Source organism: Sceloporus occidentalis, unplaced genomic scaffold (assembly GCF_023333645.1).
Source record: "Sceloporus occidentalis isolate IW3139 unplaced genomic scaffold, rSceOcc1.0.p SCAF_125, whole genome shotgun sequence".
In the NCBI taxonomy this organism is placed as follows: domain Eukaryota; kingdom Metazoa; phylum Chordata; class Lepidosauria; order Squamata; family Phrynosomatidae; genus Sceloporus; species Sceloporus occidentalis.
This window is the reverse complement of record NW_028317105.1, coordinates 2,703,014-2,719,781: the sequence shown is the minus strand read 5'-3', so window position 1 is coordinate 2,719,781 and position 16,768 is coordinate 2,703,014. Positions and strand designations below refer to the sequence as shown.

The window sequence follows — 16,768 nt, the reverse complement described above, 5'->3', positions numbered from 1 at the left end:
AAATGTCACAGTCGTTAAAAAAAATCTACCATAAAAGCATGTGATAATTCTGTTTAATAGATAACTGAGCCTTGAGGAACGTCTGCCTATTCTGCATTTCATTTTGGTGCTGGTTTGCCTACAGAAATGGCTTATTCTTGGAGTCTACTCCTAAATCTGGGAAGGATCACCAGCTGCCCCCCTCCGAGCCACGTCCTTCATCTGAGTGCATAAGACATCATAACCCGGGGCTGTATAACTTAAAAGCGTATAGCGCCTTTTCATACACCCTGGTGTAGTTCTCAATAAATTGGTCTGGAAGACATCTCTACCCACTGCTTTCTCCATTATTATGACGATGTCGCTACTTGGTATTGAAAGATAACCAGACAACTTTAGAAAAAACATCTAAAGCAGTCATACCCTAGAGAGGTGGTGTTTTTAGTAAGGAAGAACCTTAAAAAAGGCCATTTTGAGATCATTATTCCCAAATTCTATTTATTATACCTATATACCAAATTGATATATATATATATATATATATATATATATATAAAATTATTATTATTATTATTAAATATATATAATATTTATGCTGCTTTTCATGTTTTAAACAGTTTTTCCACCCTTGGTCATGAAAATTATGTTACAGGAACCACACTAGAACCACACTTGTTACCAAGCTCTAGAAGCAAATGCTTAAAATATCTTCTAAAACAAGAATGACGTAGTTGAGGAAGGGTTAAAACATTCTCCCTGTGCCAACAGTATGATTTCAATGCAACCTCCATAGATGGATCATGGGACATAAGGGACATTTTCAGAGAATTCCCTAAGCCTTTGGTGGAGGAAGAAATGACATCAGAGATTCTAAATAATTATAAACCAAAAATAACAGTATTATTATTATTACTAATGTTTGTATTATTATTAGTAGTAGTAGTATTCAGTAGTCAAATTCGTTTGGTGCATCCTAATAAAAAACTATTCTATGCCATTCAAATATTTAATACATCTATTGAAATCCGCTGTATATTCCAAAGTAAATAATTACTGCATTAATGTTAATATCTCTTTAAGAAGTGCCTAGCGGTAAATATATGCAGAAAATGCCATTTTCCTTATCATTCACTGGGTGTTATCAGCAGGACTGATAGCGCACTTTTTATCCTTGGAACATTAAGTATGCAGAGTGCATATGAAATGATAAGAACTGGCTGGTAAAACCTTTTTATTTCCATTTGACTCATTTATGAAATCAAAACAAAGGGCTTTAATGATGTTTACTGTGAATTGCATTAAGCAGCTGAAGACCCATGCACATAATCACAGCATTTTGGTCTTTTTTTTCTTTTCTTTTACATCCTTAAGTCTCCTGGCAGTGGGGCTTCCAGCTGAGCGTCATCTACAGCTTATCTCAAGACAGATCCAAGCACCCCGAGGCTTCAATGAGCCCGAGAGCCAAGCTGAATTTATACTTCTTAATTGAAAAAGACAAGATGTTTGCATAGGATGTTTGCATCAGAGAGACAACAACAACAAAAAAAACAACATTTATGCCCAAACCCAAATGTACGTTTGGACGCAAAGTGAACTTCTAAAGCTTCTGTCATCTCCGATTGGAAACAGTTTTACATTTCTCGGATAAATTGTATCAAATTATAAGAAACATGGTTTTTGTTGCCTGTGTTAGATATCCTTTTCTGATGAAGCCACAGCTTTTTATAACTGGTACAATATAAATATATATTTTCTGAAATCAAGATATGATACATATGCTACCTTTTTTTTAATTATTATTATTATTATGTTACTATTATTATTCTTCTTATTATTATTATTATTAATATTTTTTGTTTTATATAGTGCCATATTTCTCAGAGCTGTACATCCCTTTTAAGCAATCCCTTTTTGAAGCAATTTTTAATGTCATTAGGAGGAGAAACAAAAGGCCATAGTCTAAAACTAAAACGTCAAAGGTTAATGTAAGGAAGTTTTACTTTACCAAGAAGGTGGTAGATTAATGGAACAGCTTCCCATCAGAAGTGGTAGAGGTTAATACAGTGAGGGAATTTAAACACGCATGGGGTAGGCATAAATCTATCCTGAATCTAAATTCAAAACCAAGGACTGATTAAGGTCTGAGGAGCTTCTTATCTGCTGTCAGATCCCATGTTTCCATGTATATGACAAATCACAATGTCATCTATAGCTTTATTTTAAGTATTTTAGGGAGCCATGCGCTCAGATCAAAACGCCTCGGACTCGCAGAATGCAGTCTATAAAATGTGAATTATTGTCTTTCATTTTGTGTGCAAACTTTGGATATAGTTGTTTTTTTCTTCTATTATTTAGAGAAGGGAAAAAATACTTTTTGAAAGGATACCTCCATCTTTTTAACTACACAGTAAATGTGTTAGATTGTGATCAATGAGCGCTTACTGTGAAAATGAATTCTGTAATGGTCTTTCGGCTCTGATGAGATACAACATCCAACTATGGCAAGAAGTCTACCAAAAAAATAAATAAAGCAGAGATCTAATCTCTACAGCAAATACCAGGTGCGTCGCAGTTACTATTGAATCAATAGTGACAGTATTACCTTGCTTAAAGCACTACGGTTTTGACTGATCTTGGATCTGGCACGTTTTTAGCTGCCAAGCAAGCAAGTAAGCAACGCTCTACGTGCTACATTTCTAGCGACTTCCATGTAAGCGAATCATGCTTCCAGAGGGAAAAAGCAAACACAGGTACAGGTGTTATACCCGTGATCCGTGACGTATCCTGGCCTAGGCTGACTAGGGGCAGATCTTTTGGCTGATCGGCTGTGCTGATGATCAATAGGATGGTTACAAGGGGGATCTCCGATCTTCCCAACCGGCCCGTTTATGCTATGGACGTTGTTGCCGGCTTAGCACAGCCTCAATAGCCAGCAATAAAAGATGTCGCTCTGATGTCATACCCTGGTGCTCTGTGTCTTAAAGGTGTGGAGTGCCATTTAAAGATGGAAAAAAAGTTAAAGAAAGAAAGAAAAGAAAGACTGATGGTGAAGGGGAATGCAAATAGAGGAATATAAATATAAATAGGTTATTTATATTTAAGCCTTGTTTAAGATAATACGAGACTAGAAGTCTGTTATGGGTATGGGGCATCTAGCAAAGGGGGCCATTGGGGTTGGAGCACAAAACATACAACAAACTTCAAAAACAATCACAATAAATGAATTTACCGAGAAATACGGTTATTATCGGTAGAAATGTCGACATACCGCACTGCGTACAGAACCCTCCAGGCGTCTACAAGCACATGGTGTTTAAAACATGAAACCTAATCCTGGTTAAAGTGACCAAGAACAGAAGACCTTCTGGTAAATCATTATCCAAACATCAAGCTGATGAACTATGAGTCGCGGAATCAATTCTTAGCGCAGGATATGGTTACCAGCCGCCATCTGGGTGACTTGGGTTACGCGGTGTAATGAACTTACACCTTACGTTACAGATGGCCAAACAAAAAAGAATGCCTTCATTAACTGTAACGGATATACCGTAACGTCCCGTCGCGTATACTACATGTACTACGCTACCGTATGTAAATTCTGCATATTACATATACTGTGACGGATCTGTGGCCGTGTTAAAATACTGTATACAAAAAAAGCCTTTGGTCGGATCTAAATTAATGATTTTAATTTATTGTATATTTTCTTGCATACACAGCCATCCGCGAGGCACAGCGATAGCAATTCCAAAGACAGAGTGCTTATGCAGCTAAAATGTCTTTGCTAAAATTGTAATCATTTGTAAAAGAGAGGGCCGGAAAAAAAAAAGCTAAAGGTGCCTGAGTATTGCGTGTTATTACAAAAACTATCCCAAAGATACCCAAACGTGCTTTATATCAGCACAAAATAATGGAAAGAACGACAGGTGGTATAATGCAATTAGAACATGCCGCCTCGGGTTTTAGTATTTATTAGGGAATTGTATTGAAAAATAAATAATAAAATAAATAGCTGTAATGTAACGTCGACTGTTTGGGATCGATTGATCGATGATAGAGAGATGGATTGATAGATATAATATATATATTGATATAATAGGAAGAGCGATAGAGAGATTGACAGATCAATAGGTAATAGAGAGCTAGATCAATATATATATATATAAAATAAAGATCGAAAGATATAGATAGAAAGAGATATATAGATAGGGATAGATACATAGATAGATAGATAGAAAGGGATAGATAGATAGATAGATAGATAGATAGATAGATAGATAGATAGATAGATAGAAAGCGATAGATAGATAGATAGATAGATAGATAGATAGATAGATAGATAGATAGATAGATAGAAAGGGATAGATAGATATATAGATAGATAGAGATTGATAGATGATAGAGATATATGTAGATCTTGGTGTTAAACTTTCTATTATTTAACGTGATCTGCTAGAAAAGCAGTATGTCCGCCCCAGTTTGCCTTGCAATGGCACATAAACAAGAAGTGGGAAGAAATACATGACATGCGAGCATGATTTCCTTTCCGATCCCGTGTCTGGCGGGACACTTCTGGGTAATCCATGTCTGGTATATTACCTTGCTCGGTCTGCTGTGTCCCCACCGAATTGGCGCTGGTGTTCAGGACATCATTGACAGCAGTGTCGCAGTACAAGCCCCGCTGGACGTCATGCTCGCTGTCAGTCTGGTCGCTTTCCTCGTGCCCGCTGTCCTTGAGACTATTCCCCTCTAAGTCCTTGAAGGTCGAACTGCTGAGTTGAAGAACAACAATAATTTAATGTCACGTCATCTTCTATCACACAAAATGCTTCTTGACTGTTACAAGCAATGCTTTATCCCTAAAGCCAAAACGTGCATGGTGCTAGCTTCATCTAATGCATGGCGCATTTAACCATTCGAGAGCCAAGACGCCGAAAAGCTTAACTCATTCAGAACAAGTGCTCCTCTGTAGAAATGCTGTATTGGGCGCGATCTGTATTCTTGATGTTGCTCTGTACTAAACTTGAAGCCGATAGCCGTATTATCTGGGCTACTAAGTGAATTACCTGGCTTTCCGCGGTATTGATGTGAAGTGTTAAAGGCTAATATCAAGACTTGACATTAATATTGATAATGAACCAGAATGTCAAACTGTAACAAGTAATATGAGTTCATAATGAAATCAAACTGCAGTGCATTAATAGTCGGCTTGTATCATCGGATCTTACAACTGACTGTCTGGCCGACTATCGCATTTTACAATAGCAGGAAAGTAAATGTAGCAACTCCATTGGATCCATTGGTTGGGCTTAAAAGGATGCATTTTCTTCTGTATCGCTAAATGCCATAATAAGGAGCATTGACTTGTTAACCATTTAAGTGTCAGAAAGAGGTACAACATATTGATCATCCGCTTCCAACACTTGAAGAGTATAATGAACATGGCATCTTCATAAATGATTGTTTCGCTTTAAATTAATCTTTACGTTGTTGCCTCAATATACAGTATATGTATATAATGGTCTTTCTGAGGGTGGCTAGTGGAACAGACTCCCAGCAGAAGAGGTGGATTTACACATGCGGTGGATAGTTCTAGATGAGCTAAACGGTTCTTATCTGCCTCAAATTGTGCGTTTTTTTTTTTTGTTTTACCCAGTAATTGCAGAATCTTGGAGATTTCTCTTTCTATAAGTATATTAAATTGTTCATTTCTTGCTGCCAACAGTATATTTAATACATAATGTGCGTGCGAGAGGGAGAAAATGTGTGACAAAGAAGAGCTTTGAACAATATATCTATATTCATGCCCCCCCATCAATATGTATGGTATATTTATAGCTAAGTGATATCTGAGATGGGATTGCGTTTGATTCTCATAAGTACGTACATCAAATATTCCCTCTCTCCGTGACTTCTCTGACTCATTAAAAGACGCTCTATCATGTGAAGATTCTCGGTAGGACCTGACGCTATTAACAAGTTCAGACTGGCAAGTTTGTAATCCTTCCACAACTTCCTTAGTTTATTCCCTATGTATATATCATTAGGACATTCAATTATCATATGTGTCAAACTGTGCACTATTAACCCCATACCGTCAGGTCCTGCTGCTTTAAGGCTGGCGGCTGCCAACTAATATAAGGCAGGTCGGCTGGATAAGCGTGTGGCTGTGCGTGTCCAGCCAGTGGCTCCGATCTATTATTATTATTTCTTTTATATAGCGCCACCATATTCCGCAGCGCTGTACAATGGGTCTGCCAATGGAGCAGCACCATGTGTGAGGATGGGTCGGTCCGGCCACAAGGACTGTGCCCATGTATGTGCATGACGAGTTATAAGCTGCCCAAAAAATGCCCAAAAACCGCCATCAGGTCAACCTTCCTTCAAACTAAATTTCATACGGCAGTCCGGCAAGAAAACATAAAACCAGCCAAAAACAATATATTCTGAGGGGCTAAGCAGGCACCTGTAATTTATGTTACCGGCACTGAAAATGGCACTTTGAGTTTGATTTGATGTTATTTTATGACGACGGGAACATTGATGGAATTACAACCTGATAATGTTCTGGTGAGTACACACTGATTCTTGTATTATGAACAAAAACTGGCATCGCGGCAGTAAATCAGAGAAGCCTTTCATGTTTTGTGGGTTGATTTCTTATTTGATCTTCTTTCAGCGGAATAATATAGAGATTGGTAATATTTATATTGGGTTATTGTTTTGAAAAATATGTGCATCTGAAAACAACTAATGAGTGTGTGTTACGGCTATCAATCTGCCGGGACGGCACTGAGTGCTCTGCCGGAATGACTGATTCTTTGGGTAAGCAATGTAAATACACCACAAGATGATCCAAAGCGATCGTAGGGGTCTTAAAGTCCTATGGGGGAAAAAAAAAATACTCTTCTCTTTGAACATAATATACAGTGCTGTATACACTGCCATAGATTAACAAAAACCTGTTTTTTTATCACCCGTTGTTCTCTTTTTGTTGTCAGTTGTGATATTTTGGGTAGTTCAAACAGCACACTGAGCCCATTCTTTATCACAATGCTAATAAAATCCATTTCTCCATAGACTTTCGTTAGTCGATGGGTCCAACTGGGTGATTAAGACAGAGCCATTCTACTTTTGTAATACAGGTAGCATGAGAATGAGTCAGCGTGTTTGTCTAGTAGACTGGGCTAGCATGAAAGAGCTACAAGGCACACAGATGGATCATATGAAGCTCTCTGAAAACATTATATTATGCAAAAACTAGAGCTGTTTTCACAAAGAAAATTACGCAATATTTTTGAAAACTTGTTTTTAGTCTAATACTGGTAATTAAATAAAATGCTCCCCTTTAGCTGCTATTCTAACCCTTTTTAATTACCTTCCCACACCGTTTACATTTACAATTTTCTGAGTTCGTCTCCAACCTACAATCTGTAAAGATACAAATCCATTTTCTTTCAGGTAAATTTACAGATTTAGTCAATAACTTGTTACAGGCACATAAGTGGTTTGTGGAACGTGCTCGTCAGGCCCTATAGAACAATATTTATCACCGGCTTGCAAAAAGGACAATACAATTATAACAGGATCTCTGGAAAACATATATATATATATATATATATATATATATATATGTATATATATTTTTTGGGGTTTTACAGAAAAAAATAATGTTAAAGTCTGGATATTGCATTTCATTTTCCAAGGGTTTGGTTATTCTTGTTCTAGCCTGCTTTGTATTAAATGTTATTATATATCTAAAGTATGTTTGTGCTGCTATTTCAAAAGGGGTTGGGGAGCTATTGGCATACCTGGGAACTTCCCAAGGCTGGCTACCTGGGACTATCCTTCTTCTGGGAAGTGGCTTAATGAAACGGTGGGACTAGCCACATGTAGGGACCGGGCTTGCTGCTTGTAAGGACAGGGCTAACTCCAGACAGCTTTTAGTGGGTGGGGAGTGGCAAAAGTGGTGGTGGTGGTGGTGGAGAGCAAACAAAGAGTGGGAAGGGAGGTGGGCGAAAGGCAGTCTGCTCCCCCGTGACTTCCAGGTATGGGTATAGGTTTTGGTGTTGACTTTACCAGACCTGGACTGGCGATGACGAGGTGGCCCTGGCACTTTAAAGCCGCAGTGGCCGCCAAATGAAATAAGTGCGCTGGCAACTGGATATGAGAGGCCACACATTATGTTTTTTAATCCTCCCTAGTTGGTTGCCACACACTTCACTAGCCGATCAACCAGCGGGCCACCAGGCATTTGCCCGGTGTACCAGATGGCCAGTCCTCCTCATTGGGATGTCATTATATCAGTGCATTCCTCCCTGCGTGCAAGCTATGTTTGTGCCAGGGGCCACAAGACTCTGAGCTCTTCATAAAGCCTTAGAATAAAAGGTTATCAATACTATTTTTCTACATTTGTAAAATCTCCCAAAAAGTAACAAATCTGTATTTAAAAAAAAAATAAAAAAATTGCATCCCGAAAGGCATTTGTTTAGGAGAAAAAGTTGCCTTTTTACCAATACTGAAGGATCCTGTTGAATCACGAAAACTTAAATTGTTCTTTGAACAACTCCAACTTGCACATTCCCCTGGGCTTCCTGCCGATCAAATACAATGCCGTAGGGTCTTCCAGGGTAATTGATGTAACAGACCACCTAAATAGCAGTCCCCTTTGACTGTATACCCAATGCCTCCTGGATGAGATAGCAGAGCTGACGTGCCATTGTTTATCAAAATTCTGTCAAACACACGACCCTCTAGTTTGTCTTCCATTTCTATGGGGAATTTGGCAGTCATGAGCAACCAAAGGGAAACGCATTGGGAGGTCTCAAGAGGAGTAGCTAGAGATGGCAAGAATAAAAGACATTGTACACGACTGAGGTTTCCACTTGCGTTTAAAAAATGAATGGACAGTGCGTAATATCTATGTACAAGGATTTATATTGGTTCTTGGGGTTTTCAAGAGTGGCTGATCAGATTACGGTATAGTAGGATTAATATAGGAAATATTATTTATTGATTGCAAGAGCAATAAGACTAAAAACTCTCTATCCATGCCAAAGGGAATCACAAGGGCCATAAAACAGTAATCCGCCAGGTTCATATCTAGCTGTTGGTAAATCCCAGGTAACCCAGTTTGGCTGGCAGCGGATCTTAAAACATGGCGTTCAACAAGAACTAGACATCGGCGTTTTTGGACAAGCCATAAAAACATAAAAAAGAATAATAAAAATGTCTACGGTTGTCACTGACTTAATGTGATGGAAGGATTTTCTAAAATATTCTACTGCACAAGTAGAGAGGATAAGGGAGATTATCTCAAATCCGAGATTTGTACCTGCTTTTAAATGAGCGACCAATTGATCTGAAGAGGACAACACGGGGTTTTGTATTATTAGAGGGAGCTGGATTCGAATGGCATTAATTAGGCAGGCTTGTCAGATGAAATCATTATCATCAAACGCTATACCAAAGGTGAGTACATTTAACGAAGAAGAAATGTCTGTCCTAGAAGACACAACTACTGCTCAGAATAAATCAATTTCAAACACAATGCAAAGTCCACAGGCCTTAGCGAGTGCATCTTTCATTCTGGGAAATATAATACATTTGGGCAGCCTAATATTTAAAGTTTCAAAAATTCTCTTCCAAGAATTAATGTGTTTGAGATTTAGAATTACACGGTGCTGAAGATTCTGAAACAGTGTTCCTCATTCTGAAAATGTGTGGTATAATAAGGCATTCTGCAACGGTATTATCATCTTTCCAGGCCTTCAATGAAGATAGCCGTGATGGTCTGCGACATATTCTGGCCTAGGCCGGCAAGGTCAGGGAGAGTGGCTTTCTCCCTGCCGCAAAACTATGGGGGCAGATCACATTCTTGAGAGATCAGGCCCCCCAGTGTGCTGCTTCTCGGTGGGCCGGTTACAATGGAGATCTCTGATCTCCCCAACCAGTCCATTTACACTATGGAGGCACATACAAGCTTCCATAGACTGCGTTCAATGGAGCTGTGTGCCTTCAAGCCTTTAAATTGTCCCTTACTAGGACACTGTAGCATGTGTGAGGTCATGTGTGGCTTTGGGAGCAATGATGTCATTTCATGCTTTTGTCATTGATGTGTGGCTGGAGTTTAACCCATAGAAGGCCTGATCTCCTTTCCTTTCCATTATGAATGCCATGAACATATTATACCATAACCGAATACTATTAAACTACATTGTAAAAGTCATACTTGCAACATCAAAGCAGAGTTTAACAATATTCCATGGCTTGTTTTAAGGATATCTTCAGGAAATTATCCTCATTGTCCAAAACGACTTCAAAGGAAACTAAAGTGTCTCTTTTTTTTATGATATGGCTGTATATATGCTACTATTAAGAACGGAGTTGTTTTCTCGAAACACTTCATAAACTACTACTGTTCTTCTCGGGAATAAGGGACTGCAAATGTTTTCTGCTTAGAACGGTTGCTTTTTCTCTGTATCCATAGCAGCCCAATGGACCTCCTACCATTCATTTCTTTACAAAGCTGTGAAGGATTGAAGCTGTGAAAACACATTTATATCCAAGCCTTGAAATGGTTCACTTCAAATAAAGATGTTCTTGTAGAACAAAACAAAATAAAAAAAATGGTCAGTTTCCAAGTTGCATTACGGGATCTGACTTTCTTGGAGACAGGATTTTTTTTTTTATTGTCTCGAACAGGAATGATCACTTTGAGTAAATTGAGATAATTTTGTTGTTAAAGATAAAACAAAAATTCAGAACGCAAGCCTGGTGTCAAAAATATTCTTGTGAGGGCAAACAAGCTTTATAAAACTCAACAAATAATAATAATAATAAAAAAAATACAATATTGTGTCTTTACCAATGTAATCAGTGCAGAAGAAGCTCTATACTCATCCCCAGTAAGGTCCAACACTGGGTCACTCTAGAGGTCCAGGGGAACCAATGAAACCCCTTGCTAGCCTTCAATGGGAGCACTTTCTAGCCAAAGTGCCATGGAAAATTATTGAGGGGTGGTATGCTTCATCCCTGAAGCTGCAGCTCCTCCTGAAGTATTTTCTTTCTCTACACGTACATAATGCATACTAATTAATAAATTAATCATTGGTGGGGCCCCTTCAAATAATTCTGAATGATTTGTTAGGTCATTGACCACACTCCTGTCTAAAACACATTTATAGAAAGCCCATAAATGAAGCACAGAAAGGATCGAGTAAAGCTGCTGATGCTGTCTAAAGTTCCTGTTACTCTAGCACCCTGGTGGCTAAATGTGGAACTGCAGGTAAAACACACAGCTGTTTCGACTAGTGGCCCCAAAATGTTTAAATCAGAGCAGCCTGGGGCGCAATTACCCCTCTGTTCTAACTCTACTCTGTTTATGGCATTTAAATCATAACCCTATTTCTAGGGTATATTTATATTAAAGATTTAAAGCAGTTTCGAGGGACATTTCTGTGGACGAGAGGCTCAACCCAGGGACTGTCCCCTGAAGACGGGGTTATAAAAGCTAGTTAAGGATTCACCCAGCAGGTTCTAAAATCCACGAAGGGTTATTGTGACCTTGTGACTACGTGAAACAGGATGAGCTTTAAAGACAATGGCCCGAGTAAAGCAAGCAAGTAACCCAGTTTACAAGGGATACAATAATAGCGTGCAGAAAATCATAAAACTATCAACAATATATTCATGTGTCGGGACTGAAAGCCACGGGAAGATCCTCTTTGAAGATCCTTTAGGTTTGGCTTTGAAGAGGTTCCCTAATTATAAAGTAAATCCGCATGACACGGCGATGCTTCAAGCGGCTGGACCAACCCCTGTGGGACAACAATACGAGGTGTTTGCTTTTACATTCCTGTCTTTCACAGGGACGTCATGGATGAATGGAGAACGTTACAGTAGAAGGTGGAGATCCCTGCTAGCTATTAGGATATACCAGCACATGCAACGCGTTTGGTTTGCCCTTTGATTGATGAAGCCTTCACAAAAGAAGAATGGGTACTCTCAGATCTGTTTTATTGGGTAGCAGGTGTATTTGTCTGCGTTTGTTCATCCCAAGCACTAGATACACCTCCTGTATTTCTACAACTCGCCTTTTTTTTTTTTACCAGTAATGCGTGTCCTTTCCTTCAAACAAATTTCAGATGAACTCATTGAACATGCAAATTATTAGACGTATAACGAAAGGTATCATAGTGTATCCGGTCTGTGTGTCTGACCCCCTACGTTAAAAAAAAAAAAGGTTTCTATATTCCTGCTAGCCTTACTCTTATAGCAAACAGGTCATTTACGGTGTTTTCAAGGAGACTCGGTCAAAAAATACGCCTGTAGTTATAGGAAAAAGGAGGAAATGTTTATTTAGTGGGGATTAGCAGCAGCGACTTGTGTAAGGAATTGATTTTTAGGAGAAGAGAGAACGGTACCTTTTAATCAGGTGTGCTCTGCTGTTGACGTAGTTTGTGTCGAATGAGTAGTTTTCAGTCTATAAGAGAAAAAAAAAATAAAGAGAAAAAAAACAATTATCGTGCTGCGATTTACACCGGAGCTCAGGAATGACAAAAAAAAAACAACAACTGTGGTTAGAAGCAGAGATTGTTCATTAATCTGAAATAAAAAGAAAACGTGCTGTAGAACATAACATAACACATAGTAATAGTGATCAATTTATAGGAACCGATTTATGGGAATATTTATGGGGTTAATCCAGTGGATTGTAAATCTCAACACAATGCTTCATTTAAAATAATGAGCTATTAATATACCCTGTTTATAAATGAAACTTATAAAAAATACTCATAATATTTGACTAGACCATAGTACAAAATCTGAAGCCGTCAACATACGAAATGCTCCACATTTAGCATTTCACCCCAAATTTTTATACTAATAGAAACTCTAATGTAATGTAACAATCATTCTTTCTCTCTCCCTATTGGCTATTGCCAGCTCAGTCCAAAGCGTGCCCAACAACTCCTGAAATATGGTTGATTAGTCATTAGATGGTACAATGAACCATCAAAGCTTCTATTTAACAAGACCCGCTTATCATTTATGCAGAATTTCGTGAACGACTCCAAAATACGTATTGAAAAGGTAACAGGCAGCCTGCGCTAGCTATCGGAGAACACCGGCATGATCTTTTTTTATTACAATCTTAGCAGGAGTATACCTTTGGCAGCATCAAAGTGAGACAAGCAATTGAAAGGGAAATGGTCTATAACTATTTTGAGGACAGATGGGTATAATGAAATATTAGCACATATAGAGCATTTAGAATATGGTTCTATTCACAGTAGCTGGAAACTTCAAGCACCGATGGTCTTTATAAAAACAACTGGAAACTCGTAAAATTGATGGCAATCGGTTCAGTGGAGACCCCAAAGGACGGTCAATGTGACCACAATCTGTTTCCAAACTAATTGCTCGAAATTCCCCAAATAGAGTTCATTCTGCATGTGTCAATCTAACTAGGGGTTCAAAGGTAATTTATATTAGCATGTAATTAACATTCTAAGAAGACGCACGTTAAATATCAATATATAAGTGGCTGTCTTCACCTTCCTACAATATGTTTCATTTTGAAAAGCAGTAAATATTGGAGTTCCAGATTTATTATTGCCATTGACTTTAAAATGATAATGACTTTAACAAAAAAGATCTTTTTTTTAGTTCTTTTTATTAATGAGAAGAATCAAACTGGAACTTGGCCTATCAATCATGCCTTTATGAATTTATTTTTGACAACCATTAACTTTGTATGTCAAGTACTACAATTTCAAGGATAAAGTATATGATCTGCGCTGGAGCCGTATATTGGTCCACATATCATCCGACCAATAATTCCCTTTGTCTACTACTACCACCGCATATTAAGATTAAGAGATTTTTCGAAATGCAGGCAATCGGCCAATAAAGATGCAAATGTAAAGGTATTTTTCATTTGTACAACTGCCTTTCCCTCTTACAGTTAATAATCGCTTGGTGTGATTAATTTAATACTTAATTTGAAAATAAATAAAAGCCATAAAAATGTACTCGTGCAGCTGTAGCAACTTACACGACCAAAACGATCATCCCTAGTGTTAAATATCCAGCCGAAAAGAGCAATGTATCAACACGTCTAACGTTTTTTCGTAATGAGACGTATTTTAAAAAATAATGTTTTAAGATACGGCGGTTAATCTGGAATCAAAGTGTAAACTATTTCTGGGAAGGACAGACTTTTTTTGTACCGAGATAATAAAACAGAAGCAACGCTGGTTAAGAATGACCTTTTTCTGAAATACGATATCTAATTTACCAGACACCAGGCTCCCAGTAAGAATCGTGTTATCTTGTTAAAGCGGAGCAACTTGGTATCCAACTCTTACACCGAGCAGTTATTACTTTCACCCAGTAATTATTTCTACGATTGCGCAAGATTTTTATTGCCGAGACAGCCAGACTCTCACATCCACAAATCATGGAATGCAACTTTGATCAGTGCGATTCTTTATGTCTCACGGAGAGAAACGAGCATGCAAAGTGACGGCTTTTCATTATCATTATTTTATTTATTGATTTATTTCACCTCTAGCGCATACGATTCTAGCTGTAATTTACGACAGGCTTGCCGGCGTAAAGGAAACAAAATGTTATTCTGAGTTTTGCCCTTGCTGGTCCACTCGGTATGTGATCATTCGTTTTAAGAGGTGGCACAGAAGACCTAAATCTCATTCTATCCTAGTATTTATCATAGTATGCATTATCAAAGAATTATCGCCAACAGTCCTTTATTCTGGAATTCTGCCCGAGCGATGACTGCTAAGGCAAGCACAGCGATCCGCGCACCAGCCGCAAGGGTGCATTGAGTGAAGTCCAGAAAAAATATGATTCTGACGAGATCCTTAAATTTACCCCTTGAACCTTTTTTTAAATCTGTGTCCCACTTCCATTCAATTTTATCTTACTATAAAGCCCCATGGCCAGTTCTGTAGACCTTGGATTCCTGAGATCCCACTAATCTCCATTCCAGGGTTTAGGGTAATTCCTAAAGCCTTAAATACTGTGTTGTGCACAGAAGAAAAATTTGTATTGTTCCTCTTTAAGGCTCCCCAGCAGTTCTCAGCATGTCACCATACCGCCAGTACTAGATCCACCTGTACTAATTAAAGAGCAACCTTGGCTTTTGTGAGCTTATCGTGAAAACCTAACAGCTGAGCATGCACTGTGTCATACTATAGAAAGGTTTTATATTTCTACTTGAGGAAGAAAAAAACCCACAATTGTGACATCCAGTGAATAGATGCGCTCAAGGTCACAGAGATCCTGACTCTGGCCAATGTTCTTAATCACCGACAAATGCTTGAAACATAATGTCTAAGATATTCTTCCCCAACACAGCTGTCAGTTTCAAGTTTCATGTACCAACAGAGCCTTGGGGCAAAGAAAAAACCAAGTATCAACGTGCTGTCTGGTGCCCGAGGATAGTGAAAGTTGATCTTCAACCACATCCAGAAGGGCACGGTTGCCCAGTCTTGCTCCTGGAAAAATCTTTACAGGCTGATGGCCCATCATTTTCCAATTATAAACCAGCTCTGTTCAGCCCTGGAACAGTTAAACCTCTCCCTGCCATAAAACCACCCAAGCTCCAGACTACAGGTTCTACAGAGCGTATCAAAGCAGGGCACAAAACATAATAATTACACATCTATGGAAATGCAGAAACCTCTCCTTGTCTTTCTACCAGAAACGCTTATTAAGTCACATAGGTAACATTATATAATTATTTCTAGATCAAACCCGCCTTTATTTCCATGATTTGTATCTGCCCGCGTAGGCAGAAAAAGAATAAGGTAAAAATGTACGCATGGTGCCTTAATATGTTTCAATGTTCGTGTTTTTTCATTCCATTATCACTGTTCCTATCACAGGCTCCTTAGAAAAATTTTCAGTAGTAATTCAGCACCTGCCGTACCGCTAATCTAGTCTAAAAAACAATTACTACTATTAATAAAAGCAAATGGAATCATTCTGTTACCTATTCACTGATCCCCACACAAGATACCAGGATAAATGCTGAAAGCAGAGGAGACCCCTCAGGTTCTAGACTGGTATGTAATGAATTAGTCGGGGGGCGGGGGGGGGTTGGACCAAGATGGTTAAACCCTTCAGCCACAAGAGCCTAGAACTGCTGAATTGGAAGAAAATAAATATCAAGAAAATCTAGCATTTCTAGGCAACAGAAATTGTTAATGAATTTCAATATTTCCATATAGATATTTTCCTCGTGTGGTTCCTGAGGACACGTTGTAGTAAGACGTGAGATTTATTGCATGAACTAGTTCACTGTGAAATTGGCTAATGGTTTCAGTCCACTTCCCACTAGAGGAATGCTTCAGAAATGACTTTTTTTTTTCCAGCAGAGCAGGTAGCGGACAGCAAAAAGATTGGAAAGCTCTGTACTCTGTGTCACTGCCTGGTTGGGAAATTGGGTAGAACCAAGGTAATTCTAGGACGGCGCCGGAAAATGTATACATTACCCTTCCTAACATAATCAGGATTGTAGTTGGTGGAGAAGGTTAGAAGAACGATGGTCAATGGAGGAGGTTAGAAGAATGATGGGCAATGGAGGAGGTTAGAAGAATGATGGTCGATGGAGGAGGTTAGAAGAACGATGGTCGATGGAGGAGGTTAGAAGAACGATGGTCGATGGAGGAGGTTAGAAGAACGAAGGTCGTGAACTACGCATGTTGCGTATGCATTGAGGGATCTAAAGATCAATGGGGAGTGTGAAGCTACTTATCTC

At 38.6% G+C, this 16,768-nt stretch overlaps 1 protein-coding gene across 1 annotated transcript in view; it reads right to left on the bottom strand.

Annotated features, from left to right (window-relative positions):
- LOC149281997 (protocadherin-19-like) overlaps positions 1-16,768 on the bottom strand; it is an 84,057-nt gene that overhangs the window by 23,954 nt on the left and 43,335 nt on the right. Inside the window, exons 3-4 of the mRNA XM_089498749.1 lie at positions 12,405-12,463; positions 4,579-4,751 (exon numbers count right to left, since the gene is read on the bottom strand). Of these exons, the coding sequence (XP_089354875.1) occupies positions 4,579-4,751; positions 12,405-12,463 (232 nt within the window). The remainder of the gene's footprint in view (positions 1-4,578; positions 4,752-12,404; positions 12,464-16,768) is intronic.